Raw genomic sequence first — 17,449 nt, forward strand, 5'->3', positions numbered from 1 at the left:
AAAAAAAAAAAGAAAATGCTTGTCTTGTCTTTTTAAAGACCTTGTCACTATCTTGAGATTATAAAGATAGTATAAGCTTTTTCTTTTTTAAATTTTCACCTTAAAACTGTCAATTCATCTGGAATTTAAGTATGAGGTAGTGTTCTCAGCTCTTTTCCTCCACATGACAACAACGTGTCCTAGAGAAAATACAAGCCGAGTGAGCCCTGGAGGTAAAGAGGACAAAGTTTTATCTCACATACTTTGGACATGTTGTAAAGAGGGGGCTGTTTCTTGGAAAGGGGCACCATACTTGGAACAGTGGAGGGCCAGTGAGAGAGAGGAAGATCGTCAATGAGATGCATTGACACGGTGACTGCAGCAATGGGCTCAAGTGTGTCAGAGATTGTAAAGATGGCACAGGGTAGGACAGGCTTCAGATCTGCTGTTCGTAGAGTTGCTATCAGTCATATGTGACTTGACAGAACAACATTCAGATGACGTTGTTGTTGTTGATTGCCTTCGAGTACAACTCCTAGCAACCCTGTGCACAAAAAGCCTGAACCCCCTCTGCAATTATCAACATTTATCAAAGTTCATAGAGTTTCTGGAGGCATGTAATTTAGGAAGTGGATGCCAGTCTTGTTAATTGAGTGTAGGTGGTTTGATACTGTCCCACAGCTCTCAAAACTCTGCTCCAACAGTTTTCCATTTGTTCACTGGGGTAACTTTTTATGTTCTATTTGCAGGTTCCCTGGTTCTTTCTTGTGCTGTGTCAAATCTGCGACCCATGACTTTTATGTCTAGCATTTCCCTTTGGTTCTTATCGGTTATGACACTCTGATGAAATTCCCCACCTGTTCATGCCTGTTGTTCCCACAAGAGCCTTTAAAATATTAATTACAGCTACCTTATATTCCCAGTCTGCTAGTCCCACCACCTGAGTCATTTTACAAGGAGTTTACATACCTCTCTGTAAAAAGTTAGCAAGACAAAAACCTCTTGGATTGGAAAAAAAAGGGGTCCATGTACATAGTAGATTCTGTTCCTTAGCATGAAGGGTGAACATTCTAGTCTAATGCTCCAGGAGAAGGTACATTCTAGAATAAGTCCAGCACATCTCTAGAAGGATGGTGGCTTTGGGGAATGGGAAGTTTTGGGTTAGAAGGAAGAGGGAGGTTTGTTTTTAAATGTATTCTGTCTTGTAATGTTTGAAATTTTAAATGATCTATTTCTTTAACTTTTTTTTTTAAAAAAAAAACCCCAACTAGTCAAATTCTGTAAAAACCATCATTCCCAGGGTGGGCAGGGAGGAAAGTGTGCAACAATGAATGAAAGGAAATCCAAAGTCTGTAAACTTTCATTAAAATAAATTGTTTTTAAATGGGGGGGGAACCCAACCAGAAAACCATCATTCCCACCCCCCACCCCACCCCCACCCACTGGCCAAGGCTCCCTGACGACACTTTCTCCATGGCCCCTGACTTACCAACACAAGTGAGGTAAAGCACGGCATAAGCCAGGGGTAAGGGCTCTTGGCTGGAGTGGTAAGAAATCTGAACCTGTAAAGAGACAACCCCAGACTCAGGCAGGACCTGAAGCCAAGAGCCCCTCACCCCAAAAGACCATGCACTAAGGTTCTGTTCAATGCTGCAGCTCTCTCTAGCATCATCTGTGATGTTTACCTCTCTGTGCCTCGGTTGGTACACCTGTGAAATGGGAACCATTTGTGAGGAGTCCCACCGATGTGGATCCCAGCACTGCCCATGACTTGCTGTATGACTTTGGAAAGCCCTTGTTCTCTTTGGGGTGTCAGTTTCCACCTCGCAAAGGGAGAGTTCAGGCTGAGTGGAGTTTAGGGACCCTCTCCATGTCGGTGTCCCTATCTGTGGGACTCAGACAGGCCTGGACTCAAGCCTGCACTTCTGGATTCATAAGTGATCTTGATTACCAGTAAAATGAGAACTACTCAGCTCCCTACCTCAGAAGCTAGTGGTGCAGCTTAGAGACACTGTGGGGGGAGGACCGAGCCTGAAGGGCACGTCCAACAAATAGCAGCTGTTGTTACTCATAGGCCGGTGGCAGCGCGCAAAGATGCAATTAATTCTGAGAGCTGAACTCAGATGCCCTGGGACTGGACTCACCACTTCTGAAGACACCGGGGAAAGTAACTCACCCTCTCTGGGCCTCAGTTTCCTCAACTGTCTGATGAGGACAGTACTAGCCCCTGCCTTGTCAAGCCTTCCTGGTGTGACGTGTGACAGGCTCAGCCCAGTTCCTGCCACATTTCAAGCATCCCTAACTGTTGAAGGATGAGGATGAGAGAGAGATGATGCAGGTGACTGTATCAGCATCCCTTTGGACCACAGCCCTCCCCTTGGGCGTTCCCTCCTCTCTCTGACTCTGACATCCCTACCACATTCAGCATCTCACTGAATCCACTTCACCCTGCAGTCCTGGGAGCTCCTAAGTCTGACCCCAAGTCTCACACCTCAGCAATTGCCAGGTTCCCAGACAAGGAGAGGCAGGGGTGGGGAGTTCTCATTTTCCTTAATGACACCAATCACTTGGGCCAAGGAACTCCCTCTATTTATGAAAGGCACCCAGAGGGTGACCCCTCACAGGCTACCTGGTCCTCTTGCCTTTCCCTGGCCACTTCATCCTGGCCCTTACTAACACTGCCACTCATTAAGTCATGTGACTTTAGGAAAATCATAATCATTCTTTGTCTCAGTCTCATTGTATGTAAAATGGGTTCCATGCATCTTGGTGTACACGCCTCACAGAGCTGTGGAAAGCATAAGTTCAGAGGTGGGCACAGAGATGGACGAGGCACAGGGAACCTGTCCCAGAGGTCAGGCAGGTCTGTGTTGGACTCTAGCTCTCTAATGCATCAGCTGTGTGGCCCTGGGGAAGATACTCTGACCATCTGTGAAATGGGTAGCAGAACCTATGCCTCTTAGACTGTCGAGAGGGTTGGAGAAGGTCACAGTGCCCCAGCCCCTGGCACATGATCCCAATACAAGCCAAACCCTCTGTTATTGATTTGACCCTGACTCATAGTGACCCCGAGCTCTAGTGGCTTAGAAGTAAGGAGTCACACTACCAACTCAAAGGTATGTAGTTCAAACCCATTGGGAGAAACATGGGCAATCTCCTCTCATGCGATTTATTGCCTCTGAAAATCACTGGAGGCTTGGGTATAAGTCAGTTTTGACTTGAAGGTATCCGACAACAACACAGTGACTCTATAAGACAGAATAGGACTGCCTCCTAGGGTTTCCATCTTTATGAATGCAAAATTCTACATCTTTTTCCCATACAGTAGCTGGAGGGTTCAAATTCCTAACCTTTCTGTTAGTAACCACTGCACTGCCAGGCCTCCTCTGGCACACTGGCCAGTGCTGCCTTTAAGCTTAGCTTTCCAAGATATCTCTCTTGAAATACTAAGTACTCAATCCTATCAGCCTTTCATGCAACATCGTCATGCTAAGCTCAAAGGCCACCCCCATTTCTCCCACTGTTTAGCTGTTCTGAGAACAGCCAAGAAAGAGGAATTGAGGTACCATGGGGTATTGTCACCTACAAAGAGGGTCTTCTCAGGCAGCAGCCCTCCTCCTTTCTCTGTCCCTGCTTCATCTCCTTCATTCAGAATAAAGAGACCACTCAGTCACCCCTCCATCTATAGATGGGGAAACTGAGGCCCAAGACAGCAGAACTGGGACAACTCTCCCTTTCACAAGGAATCTCAGGGAACAAGATACAGAGCAAAGACTGACTCGTGTTCCCTTCCTACTTCAGCATTATTACTATACCCATCTTATAGAGGGGACACTGAGGCCCAGGGACATTATGGAGTTCTCCCAAAGTATACAGTTTGTACCTGTAAAATGCAGAGCTGGAGTTCAAACCCCAGCAATCTGGCTTTGGGGCCAGGAGCTTACCCACTGCACTATCTTACGCTCCAGTATAGGGAGAGGTTATACCCTTGTGGGGCTAGATCACTGCTTCCTCGCCTCCCTCCATCCCAAGACCAGGGACCAGCTCACATGACTGTCGTTGAGGTCATTGCTGGGAGAGTTCATGACCACAATGATATCTGTCCCCGCATCAAAGTTCCACCGCCTGCTTTCAGCGCGCTCCCGGCCCCTGTCCATGTTGGGAGAGATGTAGATGTCCACGCCTGGTGTTCCATAGACCTCGAACATCTCAGTGCCTTCTGGTACTGACCTGGGAAGAACAAGCAGACATGGTAATGCTGAAGGGGCAGCCTTGTTCAGATGCTTTGGCTGTGGCTCAAACGTGCTTCCTCCAGGAAGCCTCCCATGATCACCCCAGGCTCCATATAGCTTCATGGTAAGTCCCTGGGAGGCAAGCCTGGATCCCACTCTGATTATACACAGTCTCACATTCTAAGGGCTCTGTACTCATGGATCTTGGCCTTGGGAATTTCTTTACAATCCAAAGGGCTGCAAGCTGTATGGAGGTCAGGACTCAGCTGCCAGCTTGGTGAGACACTGGTGCAGAGCTGATCTCCAAAGTTCACACCAGCCAACAGCCAGCGAGGGGACCTCTTACAGTTTGAGACTGTGGCTCAAAAATGAGCGTCTCTCATCCCAAGTCCCTGGCATCCCTGCTTAGCAGGTAGTGAGGTAAGCTTGGTGGTTTCGCTCAGAAAGAGCGTGAACTTTTGCTGAATGCTTGCTGTGTGTTAGACACACACATTTCCCCAGCTCCCTCTATCATTATAGCAGGAGCTCCAGTTGCATCGTTTACAGGGAGTTGCACTGCAAACACAAAGGTGACATGCCTTCAATGGTTCAAATCCACCAGTGGCTCCAAAGGAGAATGGATCTTCTTCCATGTAATTTACAGCTTCTAAAAGCCCACTGGAAGATCAGTTATGAGTCCGTTCCGAGTCAATGGCAATGAATTTGAGGTGTTTTCATATTTTACTTTTTATAAGTCTGCAAGGTTAGCCGAGTCATCCCATTGTTGCTGTTGTGAGGTGCTGTTGAATCACTACGACCCATAGTGACCTTATGATCTGAACCCTGTCCTATCCTGTGCCATCCTCATCTCTAACACACTTAAGCCCATTGCTTCAGCCACTGTGCCACTCCCTCTCGTGAAGGTCCTCCTCTCTTTGGTTGACCTTATACCTTTTCAAGAATGATGTCTCTTTCCAAGAAATAGCCTCTCCTAGCAACATACCCAAAATATGTGAGATAAGACCAGAGTGGTCAAGAAAGCAACTCAAGATCACACAGCAGTAAATCATAGAGTCACCCAGATCTCTCTGCTACCAAGGTGGTTCTATTCTACAGAAACATAGCGTCATCACCTAGGAAATGTGGCCATTCAAGCACACAACAGTCCCCTGCCCCCTGGGACTGTGCTTCCCCAGTCCGTCTGGTCTAGGAGTCCCACTGAGCACCAGTTTGTCCATCTCTGATTGTGCCGGGGGAGCCTGCTGTGCATGCAGATACAGCCCAGCTAGTGCAGATACACCTGCTGGTCTTCCTCCTGCTCCAGAACCATTGATCCTCCATGGGGAGGGGGGGCGGGCGAGGACTGAACACTGCAGCACAGACAGACTGGCTCAGAGTCACGGGATCCCATTTATGGTGAGGCCAGCGTGAGCTGAAGGGGCGGTGCACACAGCCCTTGGGGGTTAACAGTAACCTGTTAAGCCTCTGCTGTATACCAGCCCTACTTGAACTTCTCTGTGCAGACTATCAAATCCTCTCAGTAACCCTCCGTGGCTGTTTTATAGTTATCACTGAGTCAGCTCTGATTCATGACAACCCATGACTAACAGAAACATTACCCAGTCTTGTGCCATCTTCATGATTTTTGGTATTATACATAGGGTGTTCCTAGGGAAATTTTCAGAAGTTCGTTGCCAGGCCTTTCTTCCTAGTCTTTCTCAGTCTGGAAGCTTTGTTAAAGCCTGTTCTCTATGAATGCCCCTTCTGATCTGTGAAAAGTCAAGCATAGCTTCAGGTCCCATTAGTGTCCCATCCCTATTCCACAGGTGAGTGTACTGAGGTTATGTAATCTAGCCAATTTATCCAAATGGGAGCTCTGGTGGCCTAGTGGTAAAAAGCCATGCTACAATCCCAAAGACATGCAGTTTGAATCCACCAGCTGCTCCACAGGCGAAGGATGGCCAATCTCCTCCTATGTGATTTATTGCTTCTGAAAAAACTGCTGGAGGGTCAGCTATGAGTTGGTTCTCACTCAATGGCACACAACAACAACAACAACAACAACAATAACAATGATCTATCCAAGGCCATATAAGGTAATAAGTGGTAGAGCAAGCCTAGGGCATGTGGATCCTGAGTCCACACACTTACGACCACCTCTCCAGGAGTAGTAACACCACTAACCATAGCCCTGGAGCCCCCATGCACAGCCCTTCTACCCCATTGGAACCTTTTCCTATAGGCTGAGCCTTTTCCTATAGGAGTTCATCTCATTCTCACCGCAGCAGGGAGGAAGGGAACTACTGCTCCAATTCCTTGTAGGGAAACTGAGGCTCAAAGTTGCAGAGGTGGTCGTTCCTTTTCCAGTACACACCTCTCTCGAGGAGGGTAGATTTCTCTCCCCACTCCTCCCCAGGTGTGATTCTGTGACTTGTCTAAAATGGGTGAGCCCCAGCCCCAAGCTGTACCCCCCTAGGTGGGGCCACACCAGCGTGTGGCTGCCAGACGCCTTCACCACTTGCTGTATCCCATCCCAGGGAGGTTCGTCAGGTTTAGTGAATTAAAACAGAGGGTGGATTTTGAAACTCCCTCTCACATACTCTAGGCATTTTGTAAGAAGGGACCAGTCCTTAAAGAAGGACATCATGCTTGGAAGAGTAGGAAGATCCCGGATGAGATGGATTGCTACAGTGACTGAAGCAATGGGATCAGAAGTGTCAGGGACAATGGGGTTGGCACAGGATAGGGCAAGGCTCAGATCTGTTGTTTATAGGGTTGCTTTGAGTCATAGTCATCTTGACAGTACATAGCAACAACAACAGTTAGATTTGAAGGGAGCTGTGGTGGCTTAGTGGTAAGGACTTGAGCTGTCAAGGTATGAAGTTCAAACCTACCAGCTGCTCTGAGGGAGAAAGATGGGGAATCTCCTCCCATGTGATTTATAGCCTCTGAGAAACCACTGGAGGGTCAGCTATGAGTCAGTTCCTACTCCACAGCCATGAGTGCTTTTGATTGGACTTTAATTTCAGATCTTTTATAATTTCATTTTTTTAAAAATTCTATGTCCCACTATTCAGGATATACTTGCACTAAAAATATATTCATTGTTTACTTGAACCAGACATCCTGAGTTTCATCTGGCAGTCCTGCTTCGACTTTGTTGGTATCTCAGGCCTATTCTAGCCCGGGGATGGGACCAGGCACCATCAGGGAACATGGAGGAGCTGGGAAAGGAGGTGTGGAGACACAGAGGCAGAGACCCAGAGAGATGGAGCCAGGAACATGACGTCAGAAAGACAGAGACGTGGAGAGAAAGCCTCAGGTTGAAAGGGCTCCCTGTCATGCTCTGGGCTACCCTCAGCGCCTCCCTAGACTTATTTGCAGAGGGCTGAACCTCCAGATCCCCAGGGAAGCCTGCAAACCCTTGAGGAAACACCACCCCCAGCCGCAAACTCTCCCCTGAGCACCAACCCCCTAGGGACAGGACTGAGCACCCTGATGGTCCCTCTGGAGACTGAAAGCCCCACCCAGAATGGAATCTTTGGATTTAGGGTGCATTAGCCCAGCTCCCCAACACCTCCAGGACAAAGCCTTTTGTGGAGTAATAAGAATAGAAATCTTTCTGCTCAACAGAGGACCCAGGAGAGTGTGGCTCAAACAAGAGTGTCACACAGAGAAAGTGACCCTAACTCAGGGGACAGGAGGCACCGCCTAAGCCAAGGATTCAGTGGTGTCAGCACCAGAGCCCAGGGCCAGGCTCCGGTGGGATTGGGGTCACATATATCAACTAGGTGACCTTGAGTAAACTACAATCTCCCTGGGCCTCCTCAATAGTCTCACCTATAAAGTGGGGATAATGATACCTATTTGACCAAGCTCACTGTCTTAAGTGTGATCATGGACAACAGTACAGGCTTGGAGCACCTTCGCCCAGGAAGGACAAGGGGTTATTAAGCTAATTAGGACACAGGGATGGAGGCAGCTGGAGAGAGCGCAGGGGCTTCCAGAAGAAAGCAGATGAACTGTTCCAGGGAGAAGGAGACTCATCTTAGGGAAAGGAGCTTCCACTCTGGAGCCTTAGATGGTCAAATGTAGACACCGACTTTAATGAGCTTGTTTTCACTGCCTTTCTCAGGTAAGAGGGAGCCATGGAAGGTTCTTGATCGTGAGGGGCAAAAACTAAAGCAATAGATTGTCTCTCTGGTGAGGTGGTCAAGACTGGTGACCGTGGAGCTGGAATGTCTGGGTTCAGATCCTAGATCTACCACTCAGACATTGATGGAGTGACTTAGCTTCCCTCAGCCTCCGTGTACAAGTCTGTGAAGTGGGGGCGATGAGGTCATGACAGAGAAGTGGAAGTCAGAGGCCAGAGCACGTGCCCCACGCCTTCATCTCACTGCTGGGAAAGCTGAGGCCAAGAGGAGAAGGGGCAGCCCAGTGTCACACACATCAGAATTCAGACTCCCGGTCCAGGGCCCTCACTCCGGTACCAGAAGCGGTTGAAGACCAAAGGATTGGCTGAAGAGAAGTGTGTCAGCACCAGGCTCGGGAGGACCAAAAAGAAACGAAACCCACTGCTGCCAAACAGATCCCAACTCATGGCCGCCCTTCACAGGGTTTCAGAGGCTGTGAAACATTACAGGAAGAGATTGTTTATTTCTCCTTCTGATTGGTTGGTGAGTTTTGATTTTCCTCCACACACTTCAATGACTACGTTACCAGAAGTAAAACAAAACAAACCCCCAACAACTCTTGTCTCTGACTCAGAGTGACCCCGTCATCGGGTTTCCAAGGCTACAAATCTCTACAGGAGGAAACGGCTTTACCCAGAGCAGCTGGTGGACTCAAACTGCTGGCCCTACTGTTAGCAGTCCAGTGCACTGCATACCACACCGTGTGGTGGTAAAGTGAGCTGTCGAGTCAGAACAGACCCGTAGCTGACCCTGCAGCCCCTCCAGCCCCTCCAACAGGTTTCTAGAGGCAGTTAATTGCATGGAAGGAGATTCCCTATACTTTTCCCAAGGAGCAGCTGGTGGATTTGAACCACATGCCTTCAGGATTGCAGGGCAGCTTCTTACCACAAGGCCAGCAAAGTATGCAGGTCCTTCTCCCTATAATAGGGAGCTCTGGGAGCTTGTTATTGTTATGTGCCATCGAGTCGCCTGTGACTCATAATGACCCCATGTACAACAGCTCTGAAGCCTGCTATGTCCTGTGCCAATCTCATTGTCTCCGACACACCTACCCCCATTACACCAGTCACTGACTGAATCAATCCATCTCATCCAGGGTCTTCCTCTCTTGCGTTGTCCCTTCACCCTTTTCAGCGTGATGTCCTTCTCCAAGGACTGGTCCCTCCCAGCAGCATGTCCAAAGTATGTGAGACGGAACTTCACTACAGCTCCTTAAATCCTAGTTAGGAAGACCAGGACCTCCCAGTTCCTGGAGGAAGAAGTTGAGAAGTCAGGGGCACCTGGATGAAGCTCTTCCTCAAGCTCACGCCAGTTCCCACATCTGGCTTGGAGGTTCAAAACCGAGCTCTTCACCCAACCCCAGAGGGAACACATGGGGAGTAGGGCTCTCCCAAGCTGAGAGTGTCTCCCCATAGGACTGTCTAGAGTTCTCCTCAGCACCCACCTCCAGCCAGTCTAAGGGTTTAGACACAGACTGTAATCTGCTCCCCCAGCCGAGGACGTGGGAGATAAGCGGTCAGAAAAACACGCTGCATAAGCTCATTAGTGTAATAACAGGATCGAGACAAGGGAGGAAAGAAGAGTATGAAAAGAATGAATGGGTAATGAACACTGTGCTGGAATGGGGGAAAGGAAGGGCGTTCTGAAAGGAATGGATGATTAGAAACCGTGTGGAGGACAATTAACCGCCTTACAAAGGGACTGGGGGAGAGGAGGGAGGAAGGTGTGCATGAATAAAGACATTTTAAAAACCAAACCAACAAACAAAACCGTCTGGTTTGCCTGTGTATAAAGGTTTTCCTGGGTTGTAAGATTTCCAGTGTTCAAGTCTGCAAAGTCTCAAGCAAATTGGGATGAATTGATTCTTCTGAAAGTGGCCCTGACCTCAGTGAGCCCACCTTGTTGAAAATGCGTTTGAGCCAACTGAGGTCCACTGACGTCTAAGAACTACGAGTGGGCTAACTCAGACATGTTGGATCGTCACCCAGAAAGTGAGGGGTGAGATGGGGCAAGCCCACCCCCCTTGGGGAGCCAGAAATTCCTTAACGCTTAGGTACCTCATCCTTCAAAGGTGAGGATGATGGCAGTGACAGTCAGGATACAGGCGGCTCCCCACTTTACAGATGAGAAGATGTAGACTCAGAGGTGGAAGGGGACTTGTTGACAGAACCAGGACAGAAACCAGCCTGACCCCATGTCCTCACAGCCCTGCAAACCCAGACCCACCCTCTTCCTTCATGGGTTCAGTGCCTCTGCCCCTTGGGAGGAGTATTGTGGAAGCTGAGAAACTAAAGACTGAAACAGACATGTTGACAAAGCGGCCCCTAAAGTCCCCTCTGAGTTGGCAAGTAGGGGCAGAGACGGCTCTGTGGGAAGTCCTACAGATTTCCTGCCTCGTCAACAGAATTATGCTGAGTAAATCACTGTCCGCTGGGCCCCATTCCCCTGCCTTTGAAAAAAAATGGTGGCCCCACTAGTTGCATCTCCAACCCCGAATGGTTCAAACGGTTGAGGGTGTATCAGCCTCCCAGGGCTCTGCTTTCTGTATAGACAGTCAGAGCCCTCCCTTCAGATTAAATCCAAATGAAATGCAGGAGACCATCACTCACAATCATCTATTCAGAACTGACCCATGGCTCACCCTCCAGTGAACTTTCAAGGCCCCAAGTCACTCAGGAGGAGACTTTCTATCTTTCTTCTTCGGAGTCACCAGTGGATTCGAACCACTGGGAGAAGCGCAGCCTTTAGCGAGCAGTACAACTCCCCACAGACCGCACCCAAGGCTGGTCGCTCAAGTCCATCTAGGGACACCTTGGAAGAAAGGCTTGGTAACCTACTTCCAAAAAAAAGGGGGTAATTGAAAACCTTATTTAGATACAGAGCCATTGTTGTTGGGTGCTCAAGTCAAGTATGACTCATAGTGACCGCATGAATTGCCCTGTCCTGTGCCATCCTCACAATCTCTGACATGCTGGAGCCCACTGCTGAAGTCACCATGTCAATCTCTCTTACTGAGGGACATCTCTTTTGCTGACCCCCTATCTGTCCAAGCATGACATTCTTCTCCAAGGAATAGACTCATCGGGCTACATGTCCAAAGTTTGAGAGATGAAGCTTGCCCATCTTTGCCTCCAAGGAGCTGTCTGGCTATGCTTTTTCTAAGAATTTAGAGTGGAATGTAGTTCTACTCTTGGCATATGAGTCAGAATTTATAGTAACTGGTTAATCAAGATGGATTTTTTTAATGTATAATCCAGTGTTGTTATTGAAGGATTATTGGATGCCACCATTGAACCCTCTCTGAGCCCACTTCGTGGCAAATCCCAATTAGCCATTTGAGGCAAGGACAGCCACAGGCTGGCAGACTCTAAGACGTATTCCCGTGCATTAGGGGAATGATCTGTGTGACTCAGTTCCAGGTTGCTAATGACATTTTCCTGGGAGTGAGCCCCCCACCAGAAGCCATCTGGGGTTTTCTGGTAAGATACAAATAAGCTTTTCTCCCACTATAGAGCTTTGCACTAAGGGTAGAAACTCACTTCTAGCAGTAATGTTTATGCACCAAAGAAGAGCTGCGGAGAGGGAGGAAATCAGAGGGCTGTGAATTTGCTAAAATCTTCTTCAAACCCCAGCTTTGTCTTATAGAGGGGGACTTGGCAAGCAACCACCCTACTGAGCCTCTGTTTTAACTCCTGTAAACTGGAGGCTATAATATCTACCTCTGGTGGCACTCACTCACCCACTCATTCACTGACATGGAATCGGTATTGGACTTGTAACTGACCCTCCATTGGGTTTCCAAGGCTGTAAATCATAACAAGAGGAGCTTGCCCATTTTTCTACCAAACAGTCACTGATGGATCCAGACTGCCAGAGGTATGCAGACTTCAGGTGGGCAGTGAAACCTGCTAAGCTCTAGACCACCACAGATGGCAGTGAGAGAAGTAAATGAGATACTTCTCGCTCAAAGCCTGGCTCGAAGTCTGGCTTAGTGTATTCATATACCGACCTTCCTTCCTTCCTTGTCCTCCATCCTAAAACTGCTTTGCATAGGGGGAAGACACCCTAAACCCCTCTTTTCTTTAAGTGTGGGTCAAGTCCAACTCATCCAAAGGCAAAAAACAGGGTTTAATCCATTGCCATAGAGAGAAAAGCCCAGTGATTTCATTTGTGCTCATCCTGCAAGGTTTTGATTGGTACTCCTCCTCCAGGAAGCCCATCCTGACTGCTCAATTTATACTGGTTTCTCTTTTCTCAACTCCTTTTCCCAGTGTGTCTCAGAGGTTGTTCTCTGGCCATTGTGAGCCCTCCCTCCTCTGTTTCCCCTCCCCTCCCTGAATCCTCATACTCTACAATAATTGTCTTATAAAGTATTTGTCTTTATGAGACTGAGTTAGTTCACTCAGCATAATGCTCTCCACTACCTCCCAAATTCAGTAGTAATTTACAAAATCATTGCTCCTGAGTGCTGCATAGTATTCCACTATGTGAATGTACCATAATTTCTCAATCCATTCTATTGTGCTTGGACATTTGGGCTGTTCCCATGTTCTTGCCATGGTGACTAACGCTGCTATGAACAAGTCTTTGTGCCTCAGTTCTCATTTTCTCTGAGTACAACTTGAAGTTGTCTATCAGCCAAGGATGGAACCTTCAAATGGTGATGATAATGACATTAATAATGGCAACAGTTACCATAATTGGTTATTTGTCACCAGCAAGTCTATGCCTCACACACACAATCTCATTTAATCTTCCCAACAGTCCTTTGAAGTACAGGCTAACCGAACTGGGTTTCTTCATGGTTCTGCAACTCTCTGGCTGTGTGACTTTGGGAAAATTATTAAATCTCTCTGAGCCTTAGTTATCTTTCCTATAAAATGGGAAAATACAGTGCTCATTACATAGAACCGTGGTGAGAATTAGTTAACACATGCAAATTGCTGAGGACAGTGACAGGCATGGAGCAGGCTCTAATTATCATCCTAATTATCGTTGCTGGTGCTGTTATTACCTCCATTCTACAGATGAAGAGATAGAGGCTCCTTAGAGGGGAAGTAACTTTCCCAAGTCTCAGAGAGCTAGTGAGTAGCAGTCAGTTCTCAGTCGCCGTGCCCCTTTCTCTCGTCCTGCAATCTGAACACACAGCTGCGCTAAATCGCAAACCAGAGAGGGTTTCTGAGAGAGCCCAGCCAGCTCCTCCTCCAGGACAGGGTCCCTTCTGCACAGCCCCATGAGACAGTAGGCAGCCTCTGCAAGACCTGCAGTGTGCAGGGTTCTCAGACTGCAAGAACCACGGCTGCTGGGTGCTCGGCACACAATAGTCCCCAAATGCTTGATGACTCTCCACCCTCTCCTCCCAGCTCCCAGAGTGGTCTGTCTGGTCAGTGGGGCTCAAGACCCTCTTGGATGAAGATGCTGGAGCCTCCAACACTATCCTCAGTCAATCTCCAGTGCCGTCCATCTGTTCACCTCACCCAAAGACAATGGCGTCTCTGCCTCTGTCTGCCCCAGTCCCTCCTCCATCCTCCAAGGAAGTTCCGTGGGGGAAGAGGCGGCCCACTTCCTGGGGCAGGTCATGGTGGAGACACAGCTGCCTGAGGCACGAGGCAGCCAAGCAGCCCGGCAGGTGAGTCACCACCTCGAGCACACAACTCTGGAGGAGGCAGTGGCGCCAGGTGGTACAGGTAGCCCTCTACCTCCATCGTGCCCCTGACACAGCTGCTGTGATTGTCCCCTCCTTTAGGGCCCTCAACCCCCTCTCTATTTTCACTGCCCACCCACCTTCAACCAGGCTTTAGCTCCTGCTTCCCAAATGGGTTAGACCTACTCCAGACTCATTTTCCACCCATGACCAGTTCCTCACTCCCTCTCATCCAACATCCATGAGGCCAACCCCACCTCTGCCTCTAACTGCATTTACTCTAGTTTTCTGATCTGAGATGGTGATTCTTTACCAGAATAATCTGGCCTCCCAGGACATATCTGGAGATATCTGGGGGCAGGACATGCTACTGATGATAGGTAGACACTGAGTATAACGATTAACATCCCACAAAGCACATGACACAGAACAGCCCAGACAAAGCACCATCCTGTTAACAGTGCTGTGACTGGCGGACCCTGCTCTGGCCTCAGGGCTGGAGAACTGTCAGATGCAAACAGTTGCACGGTTCTCCCTCCTGTCCTGCCAGCACCATGATTTGTCTGTCTTCTCAGCGCAGCCTTGGAACTAGGAAACCCCAGAGACTCCTCAAAGTCTAAGAAGCCAGCCTGGAATCTTGGTCCTGAAAACCCTTCCCAACACTCTTCTACTTCCCAGCGGGGGCAGAGAAGGTGAGACCCCACATCCAACCACTCTCCTTAAGTGCATGACAATATGGTACACAGAAAGAGCGTGACGCATGGCCATTGAACAGCCAACGGAACCAATCGGAATCCCTCCTCAGCGGCTGCAGGCAGATCCCAAGTGGGTTGAAATCCTAGCTGTACTACTTAGTAACTGTGTGACTCTGAAGAAATGCCCTGTCATCTCTGTGCCTCTTCATCTCATCTGCTAAATAACCAGCCGCCTGCTAGGTTGACTCAAATTTTTGGTGGCTCCCTGTGTCTCACAGTGAATTGTGATTTTCAAAGTGCCCAATGGCCAATGCTTTTCTGAAGGAGATCTCAGATGCCTCAGGGTGGACTCAACCATTTGGCTACCTTGAGACTAAATCTGTCAAGTGAGGTGGTATTAATGATAATAAACCCTCGTTCTTAGGCTTTTTGGGAGGTTTAAATTCCTGGATGCTTGTCAAGTGCTTAAAAGAGTATCTGATGGTTTTTAGAAAAATTTTCAATGCTCTGCATTCAGGCTCTGAAGGTTGGAGCTAAACACGCCTCTTCTTATTCTTATGTGTCCCAGACAACCCCCTAAGGTCAGTCTGCAGGACCTTCTGACAGAAAGAAGGGACAGGCTCCAGTGGAAGCAGCAGCCACCAAGTCACTGAACCAGAAGAACCTGGCCATTACAAGCCTCTTCTAAGCCCCTTCCAGCCTCCAGCACAAATCCCTCAGCTGGAGTCTTCAAGGAAAAAAAAGGCAGAGAAAGGAAAGGAGCTAAGATTTCAGGATTGGCTGCTGTTCTGAGGTTAAACCTCAGAGGAGGGCAGCCAGGTCAGGCTCTTACCCATAAATGTCCACGAGGGTCTCCACGCCAGCTACACACACGGCGCTGGTGGGATGCTCCAGGGACACGCGCACGATTCTCTGCATAGACATACTGGCCTTGGACTGGGCTGTGGCCACTGAACCCAACACAGCCCCTGAGTTTGTAGTTTAAAGGACCCTGGCCCCGCCTTTCCAGCTCAGGGTGCTAGCTCATTGGCTCCATTCTTGGTAGTCCAGCCCATTGGCCAGACCAAGAGCTCAGGATTGGCTACGAGGAAGCCGATTATTTGCACATGAACCTGTTGCCCCTTCTCTCTACTCCCATTCTCAGAGAGTTAATATCTTTCCCAAAGGAGCAAGTTCCCACAGGTATCCAGGCAGGATGTCAGGATGCCTGATTGTGTGGGTTGGAAGGGCAGGATGTGTAAGTGCGGGTCCAAGGCCCTGCCTCACTTTCTATACCCGCCCTCGGTCACCCCCTTTTCTTCCATTTCAGAGATAGAGTGGTTTAGTGACTAGGAGAGTTGGTGAAAATGCATCTGGCTACGGCCAGTTGAAAGGGCAGTTTAGCATCCGGGTTTTAAATAAACACTCAAATACACTCTGCCGTGCATCAGCCTTTTGCCGAAAGCATGAGTTTTAGAGAGTCAACCCTGCCTCTGCCACATCTTGACACGGTGACCTCGGACAAGCCACCTAATTGCACTGTGCCTCACTTTTCCCATCTGAAGAAAGGTGCTTGTGAGGCGTAAGTAGGATAATGACAGCAGAACCCTAGGGGAGAGCCCGGAGTTACCCTATCATTGGTGCTGGTGTCACTATTATTAGATGTCACAAGCTTCCGGAAGAGTAAGTGATGGGGACGAAAATCTGCCCCAGTCAGGGGAGCCTAGAACCTCGTGCATCTGGTGGGAAACGGAGGCCAGAAGGGCATCTGGACATTTGGAACAGCAAGAGTTGGGGTTCTGGGGGAGGTTCCACCATGTGCCGCTGTGGCCTGGGGCTTTCCATCCTCTCTCAGGGTTTGTGTTTGTTTCCTCATCTGTTGAAAATGTAACTAATCACCATGCCTGACAGAGCTAATTGGGGGGGGGGCACACCCTTGGCCTGAGGAGATGCAGAAGCGCTGACTAGAGGTATCTGGCCTTCTCTCTGGTAGTGCTGGCAGCCAAAGGCAGGGTGGGGACCAGCACTTTTCCCCAAAGCCTCAGCCATGACCCTAGACTCCTGTGACCCCAGCTCTCAACTGAGTGCTCTTTCTCAAAAGAAACCTACGGGATTTAATGACAGCCTCGGGTTTATAGCTGTAAATGACTTAGTGGCTCATTCAGCTCTAGGTAAGAGTTATAGTTCCATAGGAAGTCATAGATGGTGTTTTAGCTTTCCTTTGACACAGCCTGGGGAGTAGATACCAAAACTGGGGCCCCCTATAGGGTACTGGCCAATTGTGTTCATGAGGGCTGAGCCACCCTCCTGTTCACAGCCCTGTATCTCCCTTAACTCCCTTGCTTCCACCTCACTCCAGTTAGTACCATCTTTCTTAGAAACAGGTCTGTGGCTCATTTAGACTAAAGTGTGTATGACTGATGGGTATCACAAGTTTGCTTCTTATTCCACAAGAAACTGAAAACAAGGTGGGTGGGTGAGTGGCCAGTGGTACAATCTGAGGCACTAGCAGAGTGAAAGAGGCGTTACTGTCAGGTCCCTGAAATCAGACTGAGGTTGGGTAACTCAGCAGCTTTAGATGATAAGATAGGATCCATCCCTCCCCAGATATTCATCTCTGCAGGACAGCCTGGCTTCAGGGCAATGGGTACATACACTTCCCTCCTGATGAATCAGCTTGCCTGCCTGGGATTGGGGTACCCATGGCCAGCAGAAGTTGAGACAACAAAGAAATGGTTGGCATCGTGC

General features: G+C 48.8%; 1 protein-coding gene across 1 annotated transcript in view; it reads right to left on the reverse strand.

Moving 5' to 3' along the window:
* Positions 1–15,646, reverse strand: part of PADI3 (peptidyl arginine deiminase, type III) — a 40,282-nt gene extending 24,636 nt beyond the window's left edge. The window contains exons 1-3 of the mRNA XM_006883692.1: positions 15,555–15,646; positions 4,029–4,209; positions 1,469–1,541 (exon numbers count right to left, since the gene is read on the reverse strand). Of these exons, the coding sequence (XP_006883754.1) occupies positions 1,469–1,541; positions 4,029–4,209; positions 15,555–15,646 (346 nt within the window). The remainder of the gene's footprint in view (positions 1–1,468; positions 1,542–4,028; positions 4,210–15,554) is intronic.
* Positions 15,647–17,449: the final 1,803 nt, after the last annotated feature.

Source organism: Elephantulus edwardii, unplaced genomic scaffold (assembly GCF_000299155.1).
Source record: "Elephantulus edwardii isolate Elephantulus edwardi_28Jun2011 unplaced genomic scaffold, EleEdw1.0 scaffold00028, whole genome shotgun sequence".
In the NCBI taxonomy this organism is placed as follows: domain Eukaryota; kingdom Metazoa; phylum Chordata; class Mammalia; order Macroscelidea; family Macroscelididae; genus Elephantulus; species Elephantulus edwardii.